At 51.4% G+C, this 27,087-nt stretch overlaps 1 protein-coding gene across 9 annotated transcripts in view; it reads left to right on the plus strand.

Moving 5' to 3' along the window:
* Window positions 1-27,087, plus strand: part of MVB12B (multivesicular body subunit 12B) — an 84,151-nt gene that overhangs the window by 38,917 nt on the left and 18,147 nt on the right. For 7 of the 9 annotated variants that reach the window (XM_033077208.2, XM_033077209.1, XM_033077206.1 and 4 more), the window contains 3 exons: window positions 10,327-10,382; window positions 11,692-11,751; window positions 17,305-22,290. In XM_033077208.2, coding sequence (XP_032933099.1) covers window positions 10,327-10,382; window positions 11,692-11,751; window positions 17,305-17,397 — 209 coding nt within the window. In that variant the 3' untranslated portion in view covers window positions 17,398-22,290. Of the gene's footprint in view, window positions 1-10,326; window positions 10,383-11,691; window positions 11,752-12,444; window positions 14,068-17,304; window positions 22,291-27,087 lie in introns of those variants that run through there. The other 2 variants (XM_033077210.1, XM_033077203.2) reach the window with 2 other exon arrangements.

The following is a 27,087-nucleotide window of genomic DNA, read 5'->3' on the forward strand; positions in this document are numbered from 1 at the left end:
TTTGATGGAGTTTGGAGTAAAATTAAATTTTTATAGCCTTCTTATCATGCTGTTTTACAGTGGGTTTTGCACAGAAGTTGAATTTAATATACTATATTACATTGACCAGCAGAGTTATTCTAATGTAGCATTCTGTGATTTGACAAAGAATAATAGAACACGTTGCTCATTGTGCATTTCTGTGCTGCTAATAAAAAGGAGTAGCAGTGCAGCAAACCAGGCTGTTATTTATGAAGAATGCTTAATTCGCACAGTTAAAAATGCGAAATTGTTACAATGAGATGTTCGCTCTTTTGGGTAGAAGGCTTGGGCAGAATAAAAGTAAATAGTCTTGTTGCTGCAGATTCCACCAAGGAGAGCAGGAGTTTGTAAACGCTGGTGTGGCTGGGTGGGAGGAGCAGCCATGCAGGCAGCACAGCACGTTCCAGCTCCGAGCAGGAGATGTCACTGGTGTTTTCCCTGATTATCACCATCCAGATATCTCAATGGCATCATTTCATAATTGAAAACATTTGTAAAGGTTGTTGGGCTTCATTTATCTAATGAAAAGCTGTTTATACAAAATAAACCACACATAAAAGCCTCCTGCTAATAAGTCCATTGCAGTTTGTTTTGGCAGTGGCTGGGTTGTTTGGGGGCGTCCCACGGCCTGGCTGTGCTGCTGCAGTGCCCAGGGTGGGTGGGTGCCCGTTCCTGGCTGTGCTGCAGGTTTGTCCAGAAGTCCTGACAGGCCCTGGGTAATTCTGGCAGGTCCCATCGCTGGCCAGGCCACGGCAGAGCAAGGGTCCAGCTTGGCCTGGGCTGGGATCCATCCTGGGGCTGTGCTGCCACCCTCCCCAACCTCTGCCCCAAGCCCAAGGCACCTTGAAAAGCAGAACAGCAAATGTTTAAAAAATGACCTTGTGGTTAATGGATAAGTGGGGGCACCATAAATGGGCTGTTATGGAGAGTGCATATTTTTAACTCAATAGAAAAAAAGACAAGTAATTGACTCAGCCGTTAGAAAGCTCAGAATTTCTCCCGTCTCCTCTTGAGCTAGAGAATGGTTTTGTATATTCTTTCATATATACATAGAGATATGAATGTATAGTATATATGAGACAAGTAATGGCATAAATCAGAATTATTAGAAAATATTTGTTCTAATGAAGTAATAATTTGGTGGTAACGTATTTCATCAGTGTAGCTTAAGGCTAAATTAAGTGGTCAGACTTTATATGGATTCTCTAATTTTAATCTTCAAAATGCTATCTAATGTCTCATTAAGACTTTCATATAATGTATCTTAAGTACAGTCATTAAATATAGTTTAGGGAGATGTATGTTCAGATATTGCTTAAAGATGTTTTAATAGGCCCATTTACTCTGATGATATTAATGAGCTCTTAACACATATTAAGGGCCTAAAACTAGTGGTGTCTCCTTGCAGTGAGCACATCAACACAGGAATTGGGGAGGAATTTGTGTTGCAGTGTTGTGGGGACTCTGCATGGCCCAGCTCCATCCCTTCAGCTGTGTCAGACAGGAGCTGTCCCTGGTCAGGGCAGTGTCCCCACCCCGGCATGTGGCTTTGAGGGGTGGCTTTGAGAGGTGGCTTTGAGGGGTGGCTTTGAGGGGTGGCTGCTGCATCATCCCACCCACGCTGCAGAGCTGCACCCTGGGAACTGGCCAGCCTGTCTCGGGGTCTGTGACATGTTAGGCACATTTGGCTGCATATCTGTTAAAATAAACAAATCAGATCGTTTAAGGGAAGAGCCAAATATGGGTCTGTGTTTAGATAAATTCTGCTTTTTGATCATCTAAAGTGAAGATGCAAGAGTTATAATTGGGATAATAAAAACTGCTCATTCTCTGTTGTCACTTCAATTCCAACTCAGAAAGTTATTGCAAAGAAAATTCTCTGGTTTCATCACTCAGCTTTTCTTAACAAATCCTTCTGAGTTCAGAGACTTTTATAATTACTAAATTGGTTTGTTAGAGGGAGATAATAGCAAATTTCTTCTTTTCATAATTGGACATTTCTTCCCTGTAGGCTAATGCAGGCGCAGCACTCACATACACAATGAGCTGTGCTTTTGAAAAACCGTAACTGGCTAATAAGTGCTGTGGTGTCATCGGAGAGTAATGGTGTGCTGATTAGCATAATTAATGACAAATGGTGGTGCAGAGTGGGTGGATTGGTTTAGCAGATGATGAATGCGCTGCGCCAAGGCCGAGCCGAGCCGCGGTGGCACAGCGGGCTGGCAGGGCTGCCACTGCAGCTGTGACCGCTGTCACCACTGCCACCACTGCCACCACTGCCACCACTGCCACCACTGCCAGCCACCACTGCCACCACTGCAGCTGCCACCACTGCAGCTGCCACCACTGCCACCACTGCCTGCCACCACTGCCACCACTGCCACCACTGCCTGCCACCACTGCCACTACTGTCACCACTGCCACCACTGCCTGCCACCACTGCCTGCCACCACTGCCTGCCACCACTGCCACCACTGCCTGCCACCACTGCCATCACTGCCACCACTGCCACCACTGCCACCACTGCCTACCACTACTGCCACCACTGCCTGCCACCACTGCCACCACTGCCACTACTGCCACCACTGCCTGCCACCACTGCCACCACTGCTACCACTGTCACCACTGCTACCACTGCCTGCCACCACTGCCACCACTGCCACCACTGCCACCACTGCCTGCCACCACTGCCACTACTGTCACCACTGCTACCACTGCCTGCCACCACTGCCACCACTGCCACCACTGCCTGTCACCACTGCCTGTCACCACTGCCACCACTGCCTGTCACCACTGCCTGTCACCACTGCCACCACTGCCTGCCACCACTGCCACCACTATCATCACTGCCATCACTGCCTGTCACCACTGCCTGTCACCACTGCCTGCCACCACTGCCTGCCACTGCCTGCCACCACTGCCAGCCACCACTGCCTGCCACCACTGCCACCACTGCGTGCCACCACTGCCTGCCACCACTGCCAGCCACCCCAGGCTCATGGCACCAGCTTGGTGTGCTGGGGCAGCTCTGGGTGCTCCTGGACCTGGCACAGGGTGGTGGCACAGGGTGGTGGCACTGGGTGTCCCTGCTGGGGCTGCTGGCCCGTCCCCAGCGTGCTGGGGCACAGAGCTCTGCAGGGCCAGCAGCAGAGGGAAAGAACCAGCAGCTCCTGTGGGCCACGAGCAAACCTCACCCTTGGGGCTGGAGGGCCACGCCAGGCACTGGCCGTGCTGCAAGATGGGCACATTAATCTGTGATTTGATTAATCAGGGCTAATTTACATTCACAAATGAGACTGATAAAAATGGAGTTACCTTTTCACCTTTAGGGAGGAGGAGGGATTATTTATAGGTTGTCTCTTTTTTAAGTGATAAGCAACTCTTTTACCAATAAGGATGAAAATACTTAATTTGCATTAGCAAAAGAAGCTAATTATTATATAGTTAATTAGCATCTGGAAATGAGGATTATCTTAATTACAAAGCACAGTTTCCTTAATAGCTACAAAACTGTAAGTTTGATGTGTGTGGAGATTGGTGACTATTATTATGTAATTACTGATCATATTAATGGCGCAGTGTATTTAGATATCATTTGCATATGCAAATGAAATTTACCTGATAGAAATATGTGGCTCCAGTAATGATTTTGAGCACTTAAAAAATTAAATCCCATTAGAAGATGTGGATCCTGCGTGGCACAGTGGATCCCCTCCTGCTTTTGGCTGGGCAGGGCTGTGGCTCTGTGCCTGGCTGGTGGCAGGAGGAGGGCACCTGCCCTGTGCCATCCTCCCCAGCACTGAAGGCTTTGGGTGTGTCGAGGCTCCTCTGGCTGGGTGAACGCTCTGTGGGATGGTGGCAGCATGTTCTGTGCCTCAGGGAGCTCCAGGGCAGAGGATGGGTCTCCCCACATCCTTCCTAGCCAGGCTCATGATGGGTTTCTTTCCATAACATGCAGGCATGCTTATAGAATGGAGAGCACGGTGTTTGCTGTCAGGGCAGCTGCTCTAGCTTCTTTCTCCTGCTTTTATTGGAAACACAAAGCTGCTGTGTGTTAAAAATAACTTGAGTCCCTTAAACCGAAACATGTACAGAGAGGACCGTGCAGCGCTGTGTCCCTTTGGAGCCCTGGGGGACAGATGTTGGGCACTCAGGGCACTGCTGGAGGGTGTGGGTGCTGCTGGGCAGGCTCACAGTGTCACTGCAAGTGTGAGCATCTGCCCCTGGCCACTGACCAGAGACTGTGGGCAGCCCAGGACTGGCACAGTGGCAGCAAATCCCACCTCACTCCATGGATGGCTCAGCTGAGGACAAGGTTCCGGGGCCAGGCCCTGTAACAATGTGCAGGGTATGGATTTAATACCCCCTGCTCCTCCCCTGCAGCACTGGGAGCGTGTGGATGTTTCTCTCATCAAGCAGCAGGAATTTACAGCTGCCGGCCAGGGAACACTGCAGCCATTGTGGGGCTGCCCGAGATGCTTTTTGCAACTGCTGCTGCAGCCTGCGCTGCCCGGCCGGGGCAGACAGACATTACATGTTTAATGACTTCACGGAGCCTGCCATTACAGCCTGAGCTCAGGGCAGTGGAAAAGCATCTGGGATTCTCTTCAGCACACAGCCGTGAGCAGACGCTGGAGGAGAACCTGACTTTGTCTTTGCCTTCGCCTCCCCATCCCTGAGCCCTGTCCCGGCTCTGCCTCAGCCCCACGCCAGTGCCCTGGTTTGTATCTGCTCTGCTCTAATTAATTAAGGGTTGTGGCTTGGAAACAGCACATGCTAAGGTGTGATCTTTGAAGTTTAGTGTGGTGCAGAGACTTCAAAGGGGACATTTTATTAAAAAATAATAAAATCAAGAGCTCCTAAACACTTGCAATTTGAAGAGCTTGTTTGAAGTCTCTCCATGTTCTCTGGTGCTGATGGAGTCACAGTGCTGAGGTGCTCCTTAGGCATCACCATGCAGTACTTAACCTTCACTTTATTTAAAAAAGAAAATAATCAAAACCAGGGGTACTTTTTCAAGTGTTTTCGTGGCTTGATCTTAGCAGTAAAGAACTAATTGTGCCATGTCATGAGCTATGCAGGAAACTGAGAAAATCAAGGCTGACAATCAAATTAACAAAAATGAAAATTTAGTCCAGGTCTGTTTTTTTAATCAAAGTCATTTCAAGATGAACAGGAAAGCTGTAAACCTTTCCCAAAGCAGAGGTTCCCTCCCCAGGCAGGGGCCCCTGCTCCCCCGCTCAGTGCAGCAGGCATTGGGAGGTTGGTGCTGCTGCCATTCCCGGCTGGCTGTGCCCCACCACAGCCCTGGGCACAGCTCCTGCTGCCCAGGAGACACGTGAAGGGCTCTGGGCTCTGCCCTGGGCCAGCAGAGCTGGGCCCTGCAGCCCTGCCTGCCCCTGCTTTGTGTGACACAAAGGAGCTGTGTGCATGCTGGGGTTGGTCTCTGCAGCACGGCTGGGGCGGCTGCAGGGTCCCTGCTGCTTGGCAGGAGCTGTCAGGAAGGGTTGCTCTTGGTTTTGGCCCAGGTTTTGCCATCAGTGACTTGATGTGGCTCCGTCTGGGCCTTGGTGCACTGCAGCACAAAGCACACACACTGACTGTTGAGGTTGCTGTTTAAATCTCTGTGTGTAGAAATACAGGAGGAGGAGGCTTAGCATCATGGAGGGCTGGTGTGGTTTAATAAGCTCACATCCTTCTCTGGATGCATTACAAACTATTTTAAAACAATTTTTCATGCTTCTCACTGCAGCTGAGCCCCAGCCTTGCCCCTTGCAGGGTGTGCTGCTGCTGGAGAGGGCAGTCCCTCGTGCTGGCCAGGCTGGGCACACACTGCTCCTGGCTGTGCTCTCCTGGCATTGACACACAGCTCTGGGAGCTCTGTGGCTCCTCTGGTAGCCACCTTTTTTGCCCACACCAGACAGGGGCTGGTGTCCCTCAGCCTGACGTGGCTCCCCTCCAGGTGCTGCTGTGCCTGAGCTCTGTGCCAGCCCCTGGTTCTCAATCTGCTTGCAGATTCCTCTGGTGCCATTTAGCTGAAAATCAGGATTTCTCTAAGCAGGGGAGCTCTGCTGGTTTTATGGTGCTTCTGTAGGCTGGTTTATGAGATACTCTTCTTGGTAAAGGATGAACACTGTTAGCGTTCAGGGCTGGGGAAAATGGGAACAGTTCTGCAGCATTGGAGAAAGCCCTTTCTACAAGCTAAGGTCATTTAAATTTTAAAGGTGGAAGTAGTGCACTCAGTGTTGGGGTTTTTTTGTTGGTTTGGATTAACAGGTCTTCATTTTCAGTCATGCAGGAAAATGTTTGGCAAATGATTTATTTATTTATTTATTTATTTATTTAAGTATTTTTAATATCAGAAATTGAAAATTCAAGTGTAAAATGCTATGGAAGAACAGCAGTAAAGAAATCCAAAGCTGTAAAAGCTTATGGTGAGAATTTGCTGCAGAAACAGCTGTGATTTCCTCAGGAGTTAAGGTGTGTAAACTCCTCTGTGGCTGTGTGTCCCCACGGTCGTGGTGTGAGGAATTAGCGCTCACTGCAGTGTGCAAGCGGAGCCCGCCAGCCTCCGAGGCAGCGATTCATCTGTACCCAGGAGCTAAATATGACAATGTTAGCATTTTTCATTTCCCTGACGTTACCATTAATAAAGCAATGATCCAAAAGAAGCTTTGCTGAGTCTGTTCTTTATGCTTCCATCACTCACAAGTAGATAATTTCACAGAGGATCGTTTTTAAATTAAATGACGATAAAAGCGCTCTGCTGTCCTGTGCTCACTAGTTCATAGAAGTCTATCAAGTCATTAATGTGTCATGACAAACTGTGAGTTGGATACAAGAGTAATTAATTATTTGCATAAATAACAGGTTGAACTTTGTGCTTCCAGCCGCAATGACACATGCTGGTGGACATGCTGGAACCCCTGGCAGAGGTCACGGGAGGGTGAGGGCTGAGCTGGTCCCACTCTCACGCTTGGGAGCTTTTGTGTTCCCAACTTCTTCACTGGTGCTTGCTTCAAGAGAGCATCTGATCTTTAGAGCTTTAGCGAACAATTATACAGATTTTCGTAATCACCATTAATCACCACATATTTTTCAAGATAATTACAGCAACTATTATTTAGATTTCTCTTTTATGTGCACATTGTAGAAAAGAACAAGTGCTTATTACGCTGGGTAGTGTAGAGAACTACCGTCTGAAGTTCTTTGTCATCCTGAAACTCATTATGTTAGCTGATGCTGCCTGTGAAAGTTCGTCAGCATGTTTAAATTAGGGTAGCATTGGCAGGTCTGATTATTTAAATCTGGTAGCTTGGCTAAAAATATAGTTATTCAAGAAAGATGAATTACTAATTTGACAACTGAGATTTAGTTGGAGTCTGCAGCACAGAAGGCAGCATTTCTCAGTGCTCAGAGGAGGGTGACAGAACTTCCACAGATTCCTTCTGGCACTGAGGCTTTGAGGGGCAAGAGCAGCTTTGCCTACCTGTGCAAGGAGACTTTAATCTGCAAGGTGCAAACACTTTGTAGGTCTTCAGAAATATTTTGAAGTCCCAGCCTTTAAAGAAGTTGAAGCCTGTGTGGGTCAGTGCGTGAGCTGCTCCTGTGATAATATGAGTAATGCTATAACTGGGACCCTGCTCACCGTTTTTATTAGCATGCATATCTTTGGAAAGAGCTGTGCCTTTTATTTCAGCAGAAGCAGTTCGTTTGTCCCCTGGTGCTGCTGTCTGCTGGTCCCAAACGTGGCACAGGCTGACATGGAGGAGCTGGTGTAGCCTTTGGCCACACTGAAATGGGAGTGAGCTCAGTCCAGGGCCTGGCCTGTCAGTGTGACAGTGCCCGTGGAGGTGGTGACACAGGGCAGGATCTCAGCACAGCAGTCACCCTTCAGAGCCTGCCAGGAATGCTTTAAAGGCAAGAGGGAGAAAAAAAAGAAAAAAGAAAAAAGGAGAAATCGGAGGCTGCTGCTGCTGTTTATTTACAGGACAAGGGACATAGAATTAAAATGCCCTCCTAGACTTCTGGTTTCATTTAACTTTATTATTAAATTAGCTGTTACTGTAAACAGCAGTTGTGTGCTGCCTCACAGTGTGCAGTGGGAGCAGTGGTCCCCAGGCCCTTGTGCTGGACACCCCAGTTCTGGACAGCTGGCCAGGCTCCTGCATAGCCATGGCAGCTCTTTCCTGCTGCTGCTGGAGCTGCCTGGCCCTGGAGATCATTGCAAGTCTCTGTGGGAGCAGGAGGCCTGGCCCTGGAGTCCTGGTGGATGAGAAAAAACCCATCCTGGGCAGCAGCACTCCCCAGGTGAGGAGGGGGCACAGAAGGGTCCTTCCCCCAGAGCATCTCCTTTGTTCAGGGCATTTGCTCAGCCCAGGAGCAGACACAAGGGGGGAGCACTGCTCCCCATGCATCTTGTCTTGGGGGTGCCATGCCTGCCTGCACCCCTTGGGTGGCCCAAGGGCTCCCCAAGGGCTGAGCTGGGGGTGCAGGGGTGCAGGGCTGCTGCCCTGCTGCTGCTGGGGCAGTGCCCGCCCAGGGATTGCTGCCTGAAGTTTCCAGAGCTGGTGGTATTGAAACCCTGGTGCCAGCGGTGCCTGGCTGTGAAAGGAGACGCTGAATGAGCACCTTGTTTTGTGCTTTCTGCCTTTAATGCGTTTTAGCAGCAGGCTGGTGACGGGCCTGACACGGCAGCTCCGCACACGCGCCCGCGCTCGGGGAGCGCAGCGTTAATAACACACTGCCATGCATCATGCCATTTTTAAGCATGATCGTTATGATAAAGGGCATATACTTAATTACAGGCCTGCTTAATTACAGCTCTGTTGAAGCTCGTTTGTTTAGGAGAGCGCTAATTGCGCTGCGGAGCCTTTGGCTCACCCTGCTTTTATCTGCTGCTGCTCCTGGTGCTGAGCTCGGGGTGGGCTGGGGTGCATGGCCGGGCGGGGGGCTCGGGCTGGGGGATGCACACACTCAGCCCAGCTCAGATTGCTCTACAAAAGCTGGAGTGTGGCTGATCAAAGAGGTTTTCTGTCGGATAACAAGTGCAGATGGTCTTTCAGGTTTAAAACTTCCTGGATTTGGTGATGCTGCTTTTCATCTGTTTCCTTTTGTTTCGCTTTGCGCTGTGGCTGCCGCACAGCACCTTTGATAACGAAATTACTCCCGTTGAGGGGGGTTTTTAAATCAAAAATAGACAAAGCAAATGTAAAAGATTGAGTATTCTTAAATGACCCTTGCTTAATCACTTACATGGTAACTCAGTAGTGCTGTAGAAGTTAGAAACTGCAGACAGAGGAGCACTGGCTTTGTGGGTGCATTTGCTTTCCTAAAGAAAACCCTATTTGAGGATCATTGGACAGCCTCTCAGGGCTTAAATCTGCTCTAATTTAAAGTTTTTATTTCTTTCACAGTTGAAATTTAAAGACTTGAGATGTTAAAGGTGCAAGTGCAATAAAGGGGGTGTATCTGGGATGTGCACTGCCTTAGAAACATGCCCTTTTCAGTCTTGTGTGCAAATTGCTGAGTTACATGTTCTAAAAGTGTCTCCCTTGTACTGCCACATCTCGTGGGAGGCTTCCTGTGACATGGTGATAGCAAGACACAAGCACTGATGATTGCACTAGGATGAATATTCAAAATGGTGTGAAGGCAAACAGTGCTCTGAGTGCCATTAAGGTTGTGCTACAGAAAAAGCTGGGCTGTGTGGCGTCATGTTTTCATGTCTGTCTTCATATTCCACTGGTTTACATCCTTCAGATGTGGTTTGCAAGTGTTTGAGCTCCGCTGCTCACTGCTGAGTTGAGGCTGGCAGCAGGGGAGGTGATGGCCCCAGGGGTTTGTCATCGTCCTGCCCAGGTGGTGACACTGCCTGGTACACAGGGATATCCACTGCTCTGGGGGCTGCAGGTCCCCTGAACCGGCTTTTCATTATTTTCTTGCTGAGACACCATGAGCGTGCTGAACTGCTTTGGTGAGGAGGTGCTGAATGGAAGTGGGTCCTCCTTCCAGTTTCAAATACTGTCCTGCTTTGCCAGCTGCACAAAACTGGAAAATGCAAAATTGAGGCCATTAAATTGTATTTGGATAGAGCAAGGAGAAATCACTGGATTCCTGGTTTGGTAGGGACTGACCCAGCTGTGACCACTGGGAGTTTAGAGGGAGGAGAAGGCTGGCAGTAATGTTTGGGAGCAATCAGTCACGAGTCAGTGCTGTGAACACTTGATCTGTCACTGGGATTGTGTGAAGTTGCATGTCAGAAGGCAGCTGGAAATGTCATGTGTGATGTCTTGTCCCTTTCAGCAATGGATGGAGTGCCTTTTATGATTTCGGAGAAGTTTGCCTGCGCTCCTGAAGGGGTGAGTTGCCTTTGCTGTTCTCTCCCAGTGTCTGAAATTCATTGTTTCATGGAGAGCAATCACAAAGGATCATGACAAATTGCCTTCTTCTGGGAGCTCTTCTGTTGTGGGCCCACATCCATACCCAGTGCTTGAGATGGGCCGAGGTTGAATGTCACAAGAGCTGCCCATTAGGTGGGAAAGGCTTTTGCCAGATTGCTTCTAGAACTGAATTGTCCTGGGATCTCAGGGTTTATCACTGTCAAAAATAGGAATGGCAATGGGACTCGCTGGTGTTGAAAACATTTCTAGTTTCTTAGCATAGATTGAAAAGAAAGCTGCAGATGTGGAGTTCTGGATTTACCTGCTGTGAGGATGGCATAGTGCCAGCAGCTTTTCTACTTTCTGTTGTCACTCCAGCAGTTCAGGGCGGTGGTAGTGGCACAGTGCACTCCAGTGCCATCAGCTGCCACCAGGGTCCTGCCGGGCTGCAGGTGAGAGAGAGCACCAGGTGGTGCCTGCTTCACCCAAACAAAACACTGCTGCTGCTTCAGAGTGACCTCTGCGTGTCACTGGGCCAGTGCTTGTTAAAGTTTATGATCCAGAGCGCAAAGATTCAGCATCCCACTACCAGTTCCTGAACCCATCTGATCCTAAAGCAGCATCTTTTTAAAAATCAATTTACAGGAAGCTGTTAATGCAAACACTGGGCCATCAGCTGTGTCTGATTTTTCAGTCGTGCTCCAGCTTTGTGCTTTCTTCTTCCTGCTGACAGGGGTTTTTCACTTCCCCTGCTTTCTGAGAGTGTTGTTTATGGGCCGTTATTCCCAGAAAGCTGAAGTCCCTGCTGTGAGGACAAATGCAGAGAGATTAGGTTGTGCTAATCCTCCCGGCAGATCCTTTAGACATCATTGCCACCATATGGTCAGTTTGGTCAGGGCTTGCTGCAGCTGGTGCTGCTCACACCTCGAGCTGTGGCCATCCATCCACGGGGGTTACAGACTGAGCAGGGGGAGGTGGCAGATCCCCTGAGCTGTGTCCATCCTTTGGGGTTACAGACTGTGCAGATGCCTGGGCAGAGCAGCACAGAGGTGAGTGTCAGCTGTTCTGCTCAGGGAGAGCAGTGCTGGAGCTGGTAGCCCCAGCCCACCGTCTGCTGTTTCACTCCTGCTGGAATGAGGAGCAGGATCATGCCTGTGTTTACAGATGGTGCCTCTAAATCTCCAGTGATAGAGTGTTTGCTGACTTTAAACAGAACAAAGCAACAAACAAACAAACACACACCCCCTCCCTGACCCTGAATTTGACATTTTTGTTTCTTTCTTGCCAGATGCAGCCGGTTGATCTCTTGGGTATCACAATCAAAACCCTTGCAGAAATTGAAAAGGAGGTGAGTAGCCAGCCAGACCCTGAGCAAATCAGGAGGGCTTTGTTCACTTCTTCTTAAGAACCCTTCCCTTATGGAAAATACTTTTCCTGTCTCTCCCAAGTCACAGAGGCTGGATAAAACCAAGCAGTAAGCCCAGGGTCAGGGATGCCCTCTATGGTCTGTCATGAGTGAAGACACTTCAGGTGGTGAATTTAATGGCAAAGTGTGGGACCTTCTGTTTATTTTCAGATGTCTGTCTTGGTTAGCCTTTCTTTCTCGTGTATTAACAATACATGGTACAGGCAGGACACTCCTAGGTGCCTCTTGCATGCCAGGGAGGCAAATGGCCTTGACTCAGCAGTGTCAGGTAAACACCTTTATCAGTTTTTATTTGCTGGGAGAACTGGGCTGCACTTCAGTGGCAGTGAATGTTTGAGCACAGGGAGGAGGCAGCCAGCAAGCCAAGGGTGCTTCTGAGGGATGTCCTGGCACAGGTGTGACGTGTGTGGCACGGTGCCGAGGAGCAGCCTGCTCTGCAAAGTTTGCCTCCCATCTGAAGTCTCAGACTAGGAGGAAACTTGTCTCAGCAGCACATGCTTCTTCACCACTGGTCACAAAGGCTCTGCCTGTCTAGCTGGGTTCAAGGGACAGAGTAAGAAGGTGATATCACAAAGCTGCCAGATTCCTCAGGGCTTCTCCACTTTTTTATTCCAGTTGAGTCCAGTTGCCTAAATCCACCCTCTTCTGCCTGAAAGTTTTGTCTGAGTACAAGATCAGACCCAGTTACCAGGGCTTTTGCAGGCACCCCATGGACTGCAGCAGGGATCTGAAGGTGCTGCTGACAGGGACAGTGCCTGACAGATGTCCCCACTGCCTTGGCACTGCAGACTGTGGCACAGGAGGGACTCTGGGAGCAGGGGGTGCTCAGGGCTGGTGGCCCTTCCACATGTCTGTCTGCTTTCCTTCTCTTGCCCTGAGCTGGCCAGGGAGCAGATGGTCCCTTTGGGGCAATCCACGCTGAATTTGCTGCTGCACCATCTCTGTGTTACCTGGAGTGGGAGAGGTCTGGGGGATGCCTGGAGGGGGCTGGGCTGCACAGCCCTGCTTGTGCCCTCGCAGGCTGTGGGGACAACATCACTGGAATCATTTGTGTGGCCAGGGAGGGGAGGCCAATACCTGCCTGCTGTCCCACAGCTCCTGCTCTGTAGCAGGCTGTGTGCATTCCAGCATAATGAAAAGTAGGATTATGCAGCCCATATTCCTTGATGAAGCATCTTGTCTGCACACAGAGAGCTACACATATAAATATTGTGAATTTCGGCATGGCTTTATTTCCCTTGCAAGCAATAGCACCATTATAGCAAATCTTCTGGATATCCAAAGCAGCCAGAACATTCTCCCTGGAGCAAGATGCCTTGCAAAAAATATTCCCAAAGAATTCCAAGAATTACTGTTCTCTGTCACCGCATTTGCAGATGTATGCACCCATCCTCCAAGCTGAAGACAGCTGAGTTTCAGGACTCTGCCCTGTCAGGAAAATGATGGAAATAGGTGCAAATGCTGGGCTGCACCTGAGCTGCTCTCACTGCCCCAGGATGGCAGAGCTGTGCCCAGGGCACACAGAGCTGGGCTGTGAAGAGGTGGTGAAGTGCAGGTGTAAGTGGCACATGCCTTCACTTCATGGTGAGTCTGGTGCATGTCGGACAGGGAGGCGTGCAGGACAGACAGTGCTGCTGGCAGCTCTCCCAGCAGGGCTCTGGGGGTTTGTCCTTGCTGTCCTGAGCCTGCACAGGGGTGGTGGCACTGTCACTGTCACTGTTCAAGCTCTGTGTGGGTGCTGTGGCAGTGAGGACAGTGCTCTGGCCACTGGCAGGATGCACCCTGTCTTCATTTGCACTTGGTGTGGTGTGAAAAGTCTAGAGAGAATGTAATTAATAAAGGGAGCCTCCAGTATTCATCATTCCTTTTAAACTGATAAGGAAGGCAGTTTTTAACCACTGAATTGCTACAAGTTTTCATGGGCTGCTCTTCGCAAATATATTTAATAAAGAAGTTGTAAATCTAGAACAGCTTAAAATTTTAATTTTACACAGAAATATTTTTCCTTGTTTGCATGTTTGTAGTCAATTCTCCTGAGTGCAGTCACATGAAATGTTCTTTAAATGAACATATTTGCTAACTGGCATGATTTCAGATTTTAAAACATTGGTTCCAGCAATTAGGAGTTTCCTCGGTTCCCCAATGACTGGAGAGATTCGTCTTGATTATAATTGCTCTTAGCCACGCATATCTAATTTGTGTCTTTTTAAGTGTTAATTAGTAAACAGTTTGAGCTGACATCTTTATGCGTTTGGGTGTTGAAAAATGAGGCCTTATTGCGTGTGCCGGCGGCTGCGGCATCGCGACAGGAGGGGAGGCCGAGGGGAGTAAAGGCCAGGTCAGCCCTGGTTCGGTTCAGTACAGCTCCCTGAGTCCTGGTACAGCTCCCTGAGCCCCGGTACAGCCCGGTACAGCTCCCTGAGCCCTGGTACAGCTCCCTGAGCCCTGGTACAGCCCGGTACAGATCCCTGAGTCCTGGTACAGCCTGGTACAGCTCCCTGAGCCCTGGTACAGCCCAGTACAGCTCCCTGAGCCCTGGTATAGCCCAGTACAGCTCCCTGAGCCCTGGTACAGCTCCCTGAGCCCTGGTACAGCCCAGTACAGATTCCTCAGTCCTGGTACAGCCCGGTACAGCTCCCTGAGTCCTGGTACGGCTCCCTGAGCCCTGGTACAGCTCCCTGAGCCCTGGTACAGCTCCCTGAGCCTGGTTCGGCCCGGTACAGCTCCCTGAGTTCCAGTACAGCTCCCTGAGCCCTGGTACAGCCCGGTACAGCTCCCTGAGTCCTGGTACAGCTACCTGAGCCCTGGTACAGCCCAGTACAGCTCCCTGAGCCCTGGTACAGCCCTGGGTACAGCCCTGGGTACAGTCCTTGGTATAGCCTGGCTACAGCCCCGGTTCAGCCCCAGTTCAGCCCCAGTTCAGCCCCAATTCAGCCCCGGTACAGCCCCAATACAGCTCCAATTCAGCCCCAATACAGCCCCAATACAGCCCCGGTTCAGCCCCGGTTCAGCCCCGGTTCAGCCCTGGTACAGCTCCAGTTCAGCCCCGGTACAGCCCCAATTCAGCCCCAGTTCAGCCCCGGTTCAGCCCCGCTCTCCCGGTGCCCCGTTCCCGCCCGGCCCGGCTCGGCACGAAGCCGCGGCGCCCCCTGCCGGCCCCTCGCAGGCTGACCGGGGCCGGGGCCGGGGCCGTGCGCTCGGTGTGCGCTCGGTGTGAGCTCGGTGTGCGCTCGGTGTGCGCTCGGTGTGCGCTTGGTGTGCGCTCGGTGTGCGCTCGGTGTGCGCTCGGTGTGAGCTCGGTGTGCGCTCGGTGTGCGCTCGGTGTGCGCTTGGTGTGCGCTTGGTGTGCGCTCGGTGTGCGCTCGGTGTGAGCTCGGTGTGCGCTCGGTGTGTGCTCGGTGTGTGCTCTGTGTGTGCCCGGTGTGTGCCCGGTGTGTGCTCGGTGTGTGCTCGGTGTGCGCTCGGTGTGTGCTCTCGGTGTGCGCTTGGTGTGCGCTCGGTGTGCGCTTGGTGTGCGCTTGGTGTGCGCTCGGTGTGCGCTCGGTGTGAGCTCGGTGTGCGCTCGGTGTGCGCTTGGTGTGCGCTTGGTGTGTGCCCGGTGTGTGCCCGGTGTGTGCCCGGTGTGTGCTCAGTGTGTGCTCGGTGTGTGCCCGGTGTGCGCTCGGTGTGTGCCCGGTGTGCGCTCGGTGTGTGCCCGGTGTGTGCTCGGTGTGTGCCCGGTGTGTGCCCGGTGTGTGCTCGGTGTGTGCTCGGTGTGTGCCCGGTGTGTGCTCGGTGTGTGCCCGGTGTGTGCCCGGTGTGCGCTCGGTGTGCGCCCGGTGTGCGCTCGGTGTGCGCTCGGTGTGCGCTTGGTGTGCGCTTGGTGTGCGCTCGGTGTGCGCTCGGTGTGTGCCCGGTGTGTGCTCGGTGTGTGCTCGGTGTGCGCTCGGTGTGTGCTCGGTGTGTGCTCGGTGTGTGCCCGGTGTGCGCTCGGTGTGTGCCCGGTGTGTGCTCGGTGTGTGCCCGGTGTGTGCCCGGTGTGTGCTCGGTGTGTGCTCGGTGTGTGCCCGGTGTGTGCTCGGTGTGTGCTCGGTGTGTGCTCGGTGTGTGCTCGGTGTGTGCCCGGTGTGCGCTCGGTGTGCGCCCGGTGTGCGCTCGGTGTGTGCGCTCGGTGTGCGCTCGGTGTGCGCTTGGTGTGCGCTTGGTGTGCGCTCGGTGTGCGCTCGGTGTGAGCTCGGTGTGCGCTCGGTGTGTGCTCGGTGTGCGCTCGGTGTGTGCTCTCGGTGTGCGCTCGGTGTGCGCTCGGTGTGCGCTTGGTGTGCGCTTGGTGTGCGCTCGGTGTGCGCTCGGTGTGAGCTCGGTGTGTGCTCGGTGTGCGCTCGGTGTGCGCTCGGTGTGTGCCCGGTGTGCGCTCTGTGTGTGCCCGGTGTGTGCCCGGTGTGCGCTCGGTGTGTGCCTGGTGTGCGCTCGGTGTGTGCTCGGTGTGTGCCCGGTGTGCGCTCGGTGTGAGCTCGGTGTGCGCTCGGTGTGCGCTCGGTGTGTGCCCGGTGTGTGCCCGGTGTGTGCCCGGTGTGTGCTCGGTGTGTGCTCGGTGTGTGCCCGGTGTGCGCTCGGTGTGTGCCCGGTGTGCGCTCGGTGTGTGCCCGGTGTGTGCTCGGTGTGTGCCCGGTGTGTGCCCGGTGTGTGCTCGGTGTGTGCCCGGTGTGTGCTCGGTGTGTGCTCGGTGTGCGCTCGGTGTGCGCTCGGTGTGTGCCCGGTGTGTGCTCGGTGTGCTCGGTGAGGAGCGCAGGGATGTGTTTGTGCGTGTGACACTGCAGGAGCCACGGGGGACAGTCCGTGCTGGGCCGTGTCAGGGCTGTGCCAGGCTCTGGGCACTCCCATCCCGCTGTCCCCAACATTGGTGTTGCTTTCCCCTCCCACCTGGGCCGGGTGCCCTGGCAGTGACCGAGGTGGCCACAGGCCGGCGGGGTGCGGCTCCAGCGTGCCACGAGATGGCACTGCTACCGTGCACTGTTACCGTGCATTGCTACCGTGCAGGAAAGGAAAAAATATAAAAAAATATAAATACCGTGCACTGCTACTGTGCACTGCTACCGTGCAGGAAAGGAAAAAATATAAAAAAAATATAAATACTGTGCACTGTTACCGTGCACTGCTACCGTGCAGGAAAGGAAAAAATATAAAAAAAAATATAAGTACCATGCACTGTTACCATGCACTGCTACCTGACTAGCTGATTTATGGGCAGGATAAGTGTGGTCATGTTTGTGTTAATGCTGGGCTTTGGGGAGGCGGTGAGCCCTACCTGGGGAGGCCGCTGATGTGGGGTCAGGTGTTACCAGCAGGTTCACCTGGCATGGCCCTGCCTGGGCCAGCTGTTGTCAGACCCAGGTTTTCTCTCATTGTTCTGACACTGTCCCAGCCCAGCACGGCAGTGCTGCGTGGCCCTCGCTGTGTGGTCAGTGCTGCTGACCTTCTCTCTGCTTTGCCCCACAGTACGACTACAGCTTCCGGACGGAGCAGAGCGCGGCCGCCCGCCTGCCGCCCAGCCCCACCCGCTGCCCACCCGTGCCAGGGCCGCCGTCCTGAGGGGCCCGGCCTGAGAGTGTGTGTGTGTGTGCACTGCTGAGCGGGACAGGGGCACGGGACACGGCCATGAACCATGCACCCACCATGGAACCACCCACCCTGGGACATCCACCCTGGAACATCCGCCATGGAACATCCACCACGGAACATCCACCCTGGAACATCCACCATGGAACATCCACCACGGAACATCCACCCTGGAACATCCATCATGGAACATCCATCATGGAACAACCACCATGGAACATCCACCACAGACCATCCACCATGGAACATCCATCATGGAACATCCACCATTGAACATCCACCACAGAACATCCACCACGGAACATCCACCATGGAACATCCACCATGGAGCATCCACCCTGGAACATCCACCCTGGAACATCCACCATGGAGCATCCACCATGGAACATCCACCATGGAACATCCATCATGGAACCACCCACCATAGAACATCCACCACAGAACATCCACCACGGAACATCCACCACGGAACATCCACCACAGAACATCCACCACAGAACATCCACCATGGAACATCCACCACAGAACATCCACCATGGAACATCCACCCTGGAACATCCACCATGGAACATCCACCATGGAACATCCACCACAGAACATCCACCCTGGAACATCCACCACGGAACATCCACCACAGAACATCCACCACAGAACATCCACCACAGAACATCCACCACGGAGCCATCCCCAGCCCGGCCGTGTCCCCACCACCCCTGCCCTGCACTGCGCCACCCCTGCACACACCACGACCCCGGGGCAGCTGCCCCCACCCCACCCCTGCACTCCCCTCTCCACCTGAGTACAGCACTGGGAGCCTGACCAGCCCCTGCTCATCCCCACTGGGTCACCCTGCTGCAGGACAGTCACAGCATCCAGAGCTGCAGCAAACCTCTGCAGACAGCCAGGAGCTTGTGGAGACATCTGAGCCCCAGAAGGAGCAGTACAAGGCACAGCTGGGCACTGCCACACCAGCTGCCCTGGAGCTGCTGGGCTCTCGACTCCTTGCAGCAGGAGGCTCCTCCGGCACTCAGTCCAGTGCAGAGCTCAGCTGCAGTGAATGCCAATCCCTCTGCCGAGGTCTGGGCACAGTAGTTCTGCTGTGGCTGGCATCACTCTCAGACCCTCTGTGGTCACTGGATTTGCTGCAGGCTGGGGCAGCCAGGGCCCCACTGACCCCGGCCCAGCTGCTATGCACTGCTGACAGCTGGGGTGCCATCACCTGCCCTTCACTGGGACATTTCGCTAACATGTTCCCCGCTGGCTGCTAAAACAAGAGAGATGTGCCTGTTTCCTGGCATTCATGGGGAAGCACTGAACACTGACATGGCACAGGATGAGCGTGGGATTCGTGGAACCCTGACCTCTGCCTCCCTGTGATTCCTGACTGGGCTTGCTCCCTAGCCCAACGCATGTCTTGGAGAAGTCCATTGCTGTAATAAGTTATTTACAAGTGCCCATCTGACTCTGCTGCTCTTTCAAGTCTCTGCTGTAGAACAAAGATACATCATGCCAGCAAAATGGCAATTTTGGAATGAGAGTTAAAACGTACAGTTTTTTATATTCTAAAATACTGATTCCCTGACCCCATTGAAATGCAATTGCTATGGTAACAGTAACAGTGTTGTTGCTCGCAGCCTGGGTTCTACACGTGCCCCGACCTACTTTGCACTCCCTTGGATTGATCTGGCATTTTCTATTTGCACAGAGTGGTAACTAAGAGCAGTTTTTGTACTGTCAGCTAATATTTTTTATTTGTACATAAATAAGATAATTCTTGTCCAAAGATTCATTTCTGGTTTTAAGGCACCACACTGTACTGCTGGGATAAAGAGCACAAAACACCGTGACATTCGGGACAAGCTGAGTTCAGATATTTGCTTCAGCTTCTTCCAATCAGGTAAATAATTTTCTGGAGCTGCCTCTGTAGAATGGCCATGTGGTTGGAGAGCAGAGGCCAATTTGGTTGCATGTGTGTTGTTTTTGGACAAAAGAGTTAAAGCTGTGCACCAGCTCTGGAGCCCTTGGGTGACCCCCTGGAACTGCTCGTTTACTTGGAGCTTGCACCACCATTTTTAGTTGTTATTTATCCTGCAGTAAAGAAAAGCCAGACCTCACTGCCAGGCTTCACAAAGGGCAGATTGATGATGCCGACATCGACAAATGAACATACCATGGCAGCTTGGTCATTCGGCTCAGGTTCACTTCAAGTTCAAATCCACTCTATGCCGTAGTGCTGTGCCCATGTCATCCATCTTTTGTCTTTCTATTTTTCTGCTTGTAATTTGTTCTGTAGTTTTCTGTGACATCCATTTATAGCTTCTCCCGTGGCTCAGTGGTCACGGCAGGTAGGCAGGAGCCATCTGCAGCAGTGCGTTCCTCGTGGCTTTGGGGTGAGAGCCGCCCTTCCCTGCTCGTGGTGGAGGAGGGAGGGCTGCAGACCAGCATAGGGCACAGCACAGTCTGCAGAGCTCCAGGGGCAGGGCCTGCCACTGGGACGGGCACAGACAGCTGCCAGGAGCCCTCGAGCCCCCTCCTCGAGCCACCTCTTCTGTAAGGGCAGGGTTGCCTGCATAGCGGATGGGCTCAGCAAGGAGCAGGTTCTGAGAGCTCAGTGCCACATTCCCTGGCTGTGTCTGGGGAAATGGGGGCAGAGCTTTGAGCCCCTTATGTAAGAGAAAATCAGTGCTTTAATATTTATACCCACTGCTAGGTTTGCTCAGCCTTCTTGGAGGGAAGGAGCTCAGCTTGCTCTGCAGTGACCTGCAGGAAACACTGGATACTTGAAACACTGGCAGGATACACGGCTGGGACAGGCATCTACATCTTCAGGATAAATTTGTATACTTCCTTCTCCCTCTCTAACACTGGGCCAGCAAAGCTGCTTCAGGACTCACCTGCAGACCTTGAGAGATGAGTTTGCTCTCCATGCTGTGTTCCTGCACCATGCAGGGACAGCCTGTTCCAAAGGCACAGACAGGACAGATGCAGTTCCTGTGGGGCAAACACAGTGAAGGTGTTTTGAAGAAAAAGCTGCACCTGCTGAGTGCCAGCTGAGCTCTCAGCCCTGCTAACCACAGGCTGCAAAACGAGATGATTCCAAAAGGGAGGGGGCTCAGAGCCAGTGCTGGAAAGCACAGGGAGACACAGTGCAGGGTGGTTGACTGTGTCAACTTCTCAGTCCACTGATCAGAGGAAGCTTTTTTTTATTGCACTGCTGAATTCCTGAGACCAGGGGTGTCAGGTCAGCATTTCCACGGGAAGGTTTTATTGGCTGTTCCATAACTTTTGTACTCACGGCAGCTCATTGCAAGGCTGGTCCTTGCACCCTTACAGTGAGTCCTCCATGCTGGCGTGTCCATGGCCAGTACCAGCATCTCTGCATCTTCCTCCCTGTCCAAGATGTGACAAGACATGAGACATGGAAGAATTGGCCCAGGCAGTAAATGTTCAGGGAGTCTGATGTGGATGTTGTCTGGCTGTGGAGAAGCCTTCTGGAGCATAAGGGGAGGGGAGGAGTCAGTGGAAAGCAACAGAAGTGAATTTGCAGAGCTTTACCAGATGTTCTTGGCTACCTTGCCTGAATTTGTAGAACAAAACTGGTCTCTAGGTAGTTTAATCTTGTGGCTGATGGAGAAGTTAGTTTGCCAAATTATTATACATCTGCAACAGAGACAGAAAAGCAGCAGTGAGGGGTTTGCTTACTGTAAAATACGCCTTCTGATGTGAGTTCATAGTGACACGCTGCCTCCCGGATCCCTCACGGCAAGAAGCTGGTCCTGTGCCAAGGTGACTCGTGGCCACCAGGCCAGGCTGTGCTGTCTGCTGTGTTGATCAAGGAAAGGCAAGAAGTTAGTCCAGAAAGTGATGTAGAGTGTGAACTTTGTGATAAAATTCAAGTGTGAATAGCTGTAGCAGGTGCCTTCCCTTATGGGAGCACCTGGTATCTGTAGTTCCATAGGAGTAAACTGTGTCAGACTGTTCCTGTGACTGTCCCTGCGTGTCCCCACCGCGGTTGTTGGAAGTTTCCTGGGAGCCTCCTGTGCCCTGGGAGGTGGTTGGTAGTCTGTAGCATTGGGCTTGTTTGGTTTCACACCACCTCTGCCCCTCAGTGTCCTGAGCTCTCCAGACTGAACCCGCCTGCTGCCCAGCCTGGAGAATTCCCCTCAAGGGCACTGCCCGTGCCAGGTAGGTGCTAGTGGCAAGGGCATGCCTCCACGGGCCTTGGCACCTGCTCTTCTGACATCTCCTGGGAGGAGGGGAAAGGGGATGGAGCCGGTGACCTCCCCCTGCTCCCCAGGTGACACTGGCTCTGTCCCCCCGGTGTGCCCACAGCTGCTCTCCCACGGCAGCCCCAGGAGCCTGGAGAGCTGCTCCTGCTCCTCCCAAAGGGCAGGCACACCTCAGTGCATCCAAACAATTACCTCAGCCCTGGAGCCTTGCCCAGCAGCCTGCTGTGCTGTGTGGCCACCCCAGCTTGTCCCCAGGCTGTGGGACAGAACGGGCACAGGCTGCTCCTCTGCTCACCAGCAGCTCTCTGAGGTGCTGCCCTGCTCATCCACCACAGGGAAACCAAACACCTGGGATATTCTGGTCATTTGTCGTGAAATTGTTTCCTAACAGCAGCAGATTTAAATGTCATCATACAAATGGCAGAGAGAATCCTTTTATGCAGTTGCAAAGTGGTTTTCTAAGATGGTTGGGTTACTGAAAGTGATTTTACTGTGCATTAATCTTATGAATGTTACTATGTTTTGTATTTATTTTAGATGACCCTCCTGTATTTTACAAAGGGAAGTTTCATTGTGTGATAACTCAGTCTGTATTCTTAATATAATTTGTTAAATGAAACTTGTTTTAATCAGATAATTCTGTGTGCTTTGTGTTTTAATTTTGTGACTGAAACAACTATCTAGATCAGAAGGGTGAACTACAGAGGTGGCAACACGATCCCCTCTAGGGAACATGCTTTTGTTTGTGGGCTTTTTTTCTTGGAAATTGGATATAAAAAGCCTTGGAAAATGTGTCCAAAATGTCTTGCTCTACAGGTATGCACAAAGTGAAAACAAACTCAAGTGATGTGTTTTATGGGGCAGGAGTGGGTGAAGGCTGGCAGGAGCAGTGCCCAGCACAGTGCTGGTGCTGCAGGCTGCACAGCTGAGGCTGCAGTGGCCACCCTGGCAGCAGTGCAGGCACCTGCATGGCTGGGGCAGCAAGCCCTGAGGGGAACGGGGTGCTCAGCCAGGGGGAGGCTAACACTGCACCACACTGAAAATTGTTTTTCTTTGTGCTAAATTATTATTCTTCTGAACTTGACCCAAGCAGTGGTGCACAATCTGACCTCTGGCATCTTCTCACCCCAGACAGTATTTCTGTCTCGCTTATTTTGAGTGCTCTTTGAATTAAGGGAGATTAATACCCAAGTTCCCGACATTCTCTTCAGGCATATGTTTTTATAACCTTTTGAAAGCAGTACCACTTGCTCCACAAAAAACTGAAGCAGCATCTTGTGGCTGCCGTGGGAGCTGTCACCGGCACCTGATTGAATGTCCTGGCAGGGAGGAGGTGCTGTGGGGAGGACATAAACCAGAGTGGGCCCATCCCGTGCCAGCCCAGGGCTCCCAGGCAGAGTCGGGGCTGTGAGCTGGGGCTGCCAGCACCTCTGTCACCTGCTGGGCTCAGCCCCGGGGCACAGCACAGCCTGAGCTCCCAGCCTGGCCAGGAGAGCCCTCACCCAGCGCTGGGCTGGGACTGGAGCTGGCTCACATCCATCACTCACAGAGTTTGGTTTCCAAGGAAAAAGCTCTAATTCTGCTCTGCTTAGTGCTGTGGGACGTGGGAGCAGCCCTTTCTCTCTGGAGAGGTGTCCTGTGGCCATTCCTGCCCCAGGGAGATCTCCCAGAGCCTGAGGGGAGCAGCAGGGGCTGGCACAGCCCCCGTGTCAGCAGAGGGATCTTTTGGGCTTTGTGTGCCGGTGGCTTTGGTGGTGTTTTGTTTTCTTTTTTCCTCTCCCTCCTACAGCTTTAAAAATTAACTTGCCTGGGGAGTTTCTCAAAATCCTTTCCTTTCTCTGGAATGATGGATAAGCCATGTAACTGATTGTCATGGCCCTAGGGAGGATAAACATCTTCTGCAGTTTAAAATAAAACCTCCTCGCTCCTTGGTTAATAAGTGTTGAAAGAAGCACAAACAGAGCTAACATGGGATTTCCATGACTAACAAGATGACCACATCAGTGAATGTTGTTTGGGGTTAAAAATGACTCAGCTTTTGCTTCCCCTGGGTAAGATGTTTTATCCCAGTGCAGGAAAAGCTGCCAAGAGCACTTTGAAGCTCTGGCAAATGCGATGGAGCCAGGATTGTGAACTGGGAAGTGTTTGAATGCCGGGTTAAAAAAACCCTCATAAACTCTGCTCCATGTGTGCGGATTTCTGGAAGATAAAGGAGCCCACAGCTTCATCCAGCTTGTGCTGACTCTTTTCTTTTCAAAAGCCTTTTCAGATGTTTTCACTTTTCTGCTTGCTTTGTTGAAAGATGTAAAAATTTAAGACAACCACAAAGTAAACATTTCAAAACTTTCTATTCTGAAAATTAGTGACATTTTCAAAATCCCTCAAATTCCATTTCAACACTATAAGAAATGAAGATGTTTGGGGTTTTTTTGATTGGCAAATTTTCTGGGCAAGTTTTTGTTTATTGATAACTTTTATTTTTCAAAAAAAATAGATTTATTATTCAGTAGAAACACTAGATAAGTAGATGTCTTGTCAAAATCAAGCAGGTTTTCTTTATTAGAGTGAAATAGTAATGAACTCATCTGCTTCCAATATTTATAAAGAGTAGGGAAGGCCATTAATTCTGCTGCTTGTGAATAAAACCATCTGTGATTTCTTTCCATTTGATGTGTTTTGGTTTTAATATACATTTTTCACAAATAAGTGTAGGGATTTTTTGTGAAAATGTCACATTCAGAATCTCATAAAGAAGGAACGCAAGGAGGGGGAAACTAAATGTTTTGTTAGCTCAGTAATTTCTCACCTTGCACAGAGAGTAAAATTCCTGCCAACTTTAACACATTAGGCGACAGAATTACATGTTCGGCTCTAATGCAATCCATGACATGGAACAAGGCAAACAGAGGATGTTTGGAAGTTTGTTTTCCTTTGGGAATCACACAGCACATTTAACTTAATCTGTCCTGACACTTGAATTATAACATGAGCTTCTTTAGGGAAGCAAAATGGTAGATGCCTCTTTTTGAAGCAAAGCAGAAGTTAATAAAATGGGCAACACGTCGAGGAGAAAAAGTCTGAATGAACATCATGCAATTCTCAGAGCAAATGGGCTCTAGTCTGGGGTTTTTCCACCAGAAATGCTGGAAATCTGGTGACATCCTTCTGCTGAGGCTGAAATTTGACCTCTAGAATTTTACTCAATTAAAGCAAAAGCTGCGAGAGTGCCCCAAGTGAGACCACTTTGTAGATGGACTTGTGAGTGTTCTATCTTAGATTGAACTGAGTGTTCATCCAGCTGCTCTGCCAGGATTTATTTCCCAGTCTCCCCAGAGCTCTTGTGTTGGGTGCTGTGCCTGAGCTCCCTGAGCTGGACCTGTCGGGGTGAAGGAGAGCTCTGCTCCCAGCCAGCACAGCCCCAGCACCCCCGCTAACACTGGAGCATCAAAATGGTAACAAGGAAAATTCACACTGGATATCAAGAAAACTTCCTAGAGGGGAAGCAGGGGAGGCCTGGGAGGTTGGTGAGTCCCCATCAGTCTTTGCCAAATATGCACTGGGAGGGGGAGGTGAGGCTGAACCACAGCAGTGCCAGGAGTGGGTCCTTCCATGGCTCTGCCTCCCCCAGGGGCATGGCTGATGCTCCCACAAGGGTTGGGGTTTGGGTTCTTTGGGTTGTCCTCAGGAGCATGGCTGATGCTCCCACAAGGGTTGGGGTTTGGGTTCTTTGGGTTGTCCTCAGGAGCATGGCTGATGCTCCCACAAGGGTTGGGGTTTGGGTTCTTTGGGTTGTCCTCAGGAGCGTGGCTGATGCTCCCACAAGGGTTGGGATTTGGGTTCTTTGGGTTGTCCTCAGGAGCATGGCTGATGCTCCCACAAGGGTTGGGGTTTGGGTTCTTTGGGTTGTCCTCAGGAGCGTGGCTGATGCTCCCACAAGGGTTGGGATTTGGGTTCTTTGGGTTTGCTGGGGAGGGCGACTCCAAAGCTGCTGAAGTGTCAGGAAAACAGGGAGCCCAGGAAGTGGCCAGGATAGCCCTGGGCAGAGATGGTGCTGGTGGTGACCATTCTGCAGTGACAAACGAGCTCCCCACTGGTCAGGGGGAAGCTGTCATGTCCATGGGCTGGGCCAAGGGCTGGCAAAGCCCAAGGACTACGAACCTGGGGATATGTGAGGATCAGTTTCAGGAGCTCTGGAGGCCACAGAGGTGGCTTCCTGTGACTGATTGTTCTCTGAATTACACAAGGACTTTGTGCTTTTCCCACCAGCACACAACCCTGTTCCCACAGTCCCCAGCAATGACCTGCCATGGGTGGCAGAAGCCAGTCAATAGACTCAAAGCCCTTAATGCAAGCGTTTTCCCTGTTCTAACTCCAAATTCCTTTTTCTGTCCAAATTCCTACTCATATGAACGTTTTTGGAACTTAATTATCCTTGAGACTTCTACCTCTCTGTGAAATCTGGTTTAAATCAGTAAAGAAAAGAGTTCAAAGTTATTGGGCAGGACAGGCAGACAGACAAGCACACAGGGATCACAGGAACCTTGTTTTCATAGGAAACTAGATTAAAAAAATCCCACAGCAGTTACCAGCCCCTTTGGTGGCACGCCTGCCTCGGTGCTGGGCAGGGGCAGCTGGGTCTGTGCTCCTCGGGAAGGGGAGGGGGCTGAGCAGAGCCTGCCTCCTTCAGCCGGGGCTGCTGGGCAGTGCTGCTGGCAGGCACTGATCCTGCAGCCTGTCTGCTGCTCCCAGCTGGGTGCAGATTCATGACATCCCCGCTCGCTTTGGCATGCAAACCTGTACCTAATTTCTTCTGAAACGGGCCCTGAGGAAGTCAGCAGATGTTATTATTAAAGCAGTGAGCATCAGCAGCTCCCGAGATATTGTCAGTCTGTTAATGAGCTGATCAAACTGGGGAAGGCAAGGGCTTTCCCTGCTTCTTAATCAGGAAAATAAGACCTCCAAGGTTAAAAGACTTCATTTAAACTGCACCAAGTTTATAGGTTGCAAAATGTTCTTTAATCAGTTTATTCTTAGAAGGCCCTAACTGCCCGTGAACAGGAGTGGGCATTATCCTAAATGATCCCACAAGAACACAGCAGCTCTGTCTTGGTGGGGTTTGATGGTGTTTTGCTCCCTCAGTCTCCTTAACTAGCCTTTTCCCTGCACCTTCTGCAATTCCTTTGTGAACATTCTGTGCATCATTACCCACAGCTCTACCCCAAGACTCCTAATGATTTGTGAATTATTAGGTTTTGCTGTTTGAAGGTTAAACTGATTTTCCTATTGATATATTTGTATTTGCAGTTTTGCAAACCTTAAATCCCAGCAGTTTCCCAATGTTGCAGGAGACACCAGTTGTACAAGTAAGCCAGAAATACCCAGAAGTAGGCATGTCCCTTCACCTCTCTGTGCCTCCCTGACTCTGAGCCTGTCC

This window comes from Catharus ustulatus, chromosome 21 (genome assembly GCF_009819885.2).
Source record: "Catharus ustulatus isolate bCatUst1 chromosome 21, bCatUst1.pri.v2, whole genome shotgun sequence".
NCBI lineage: Eukaryota > Metazoa > Chordata > Aves > Passeriformes > Turdidae > Catharus > Catharus ustulatus.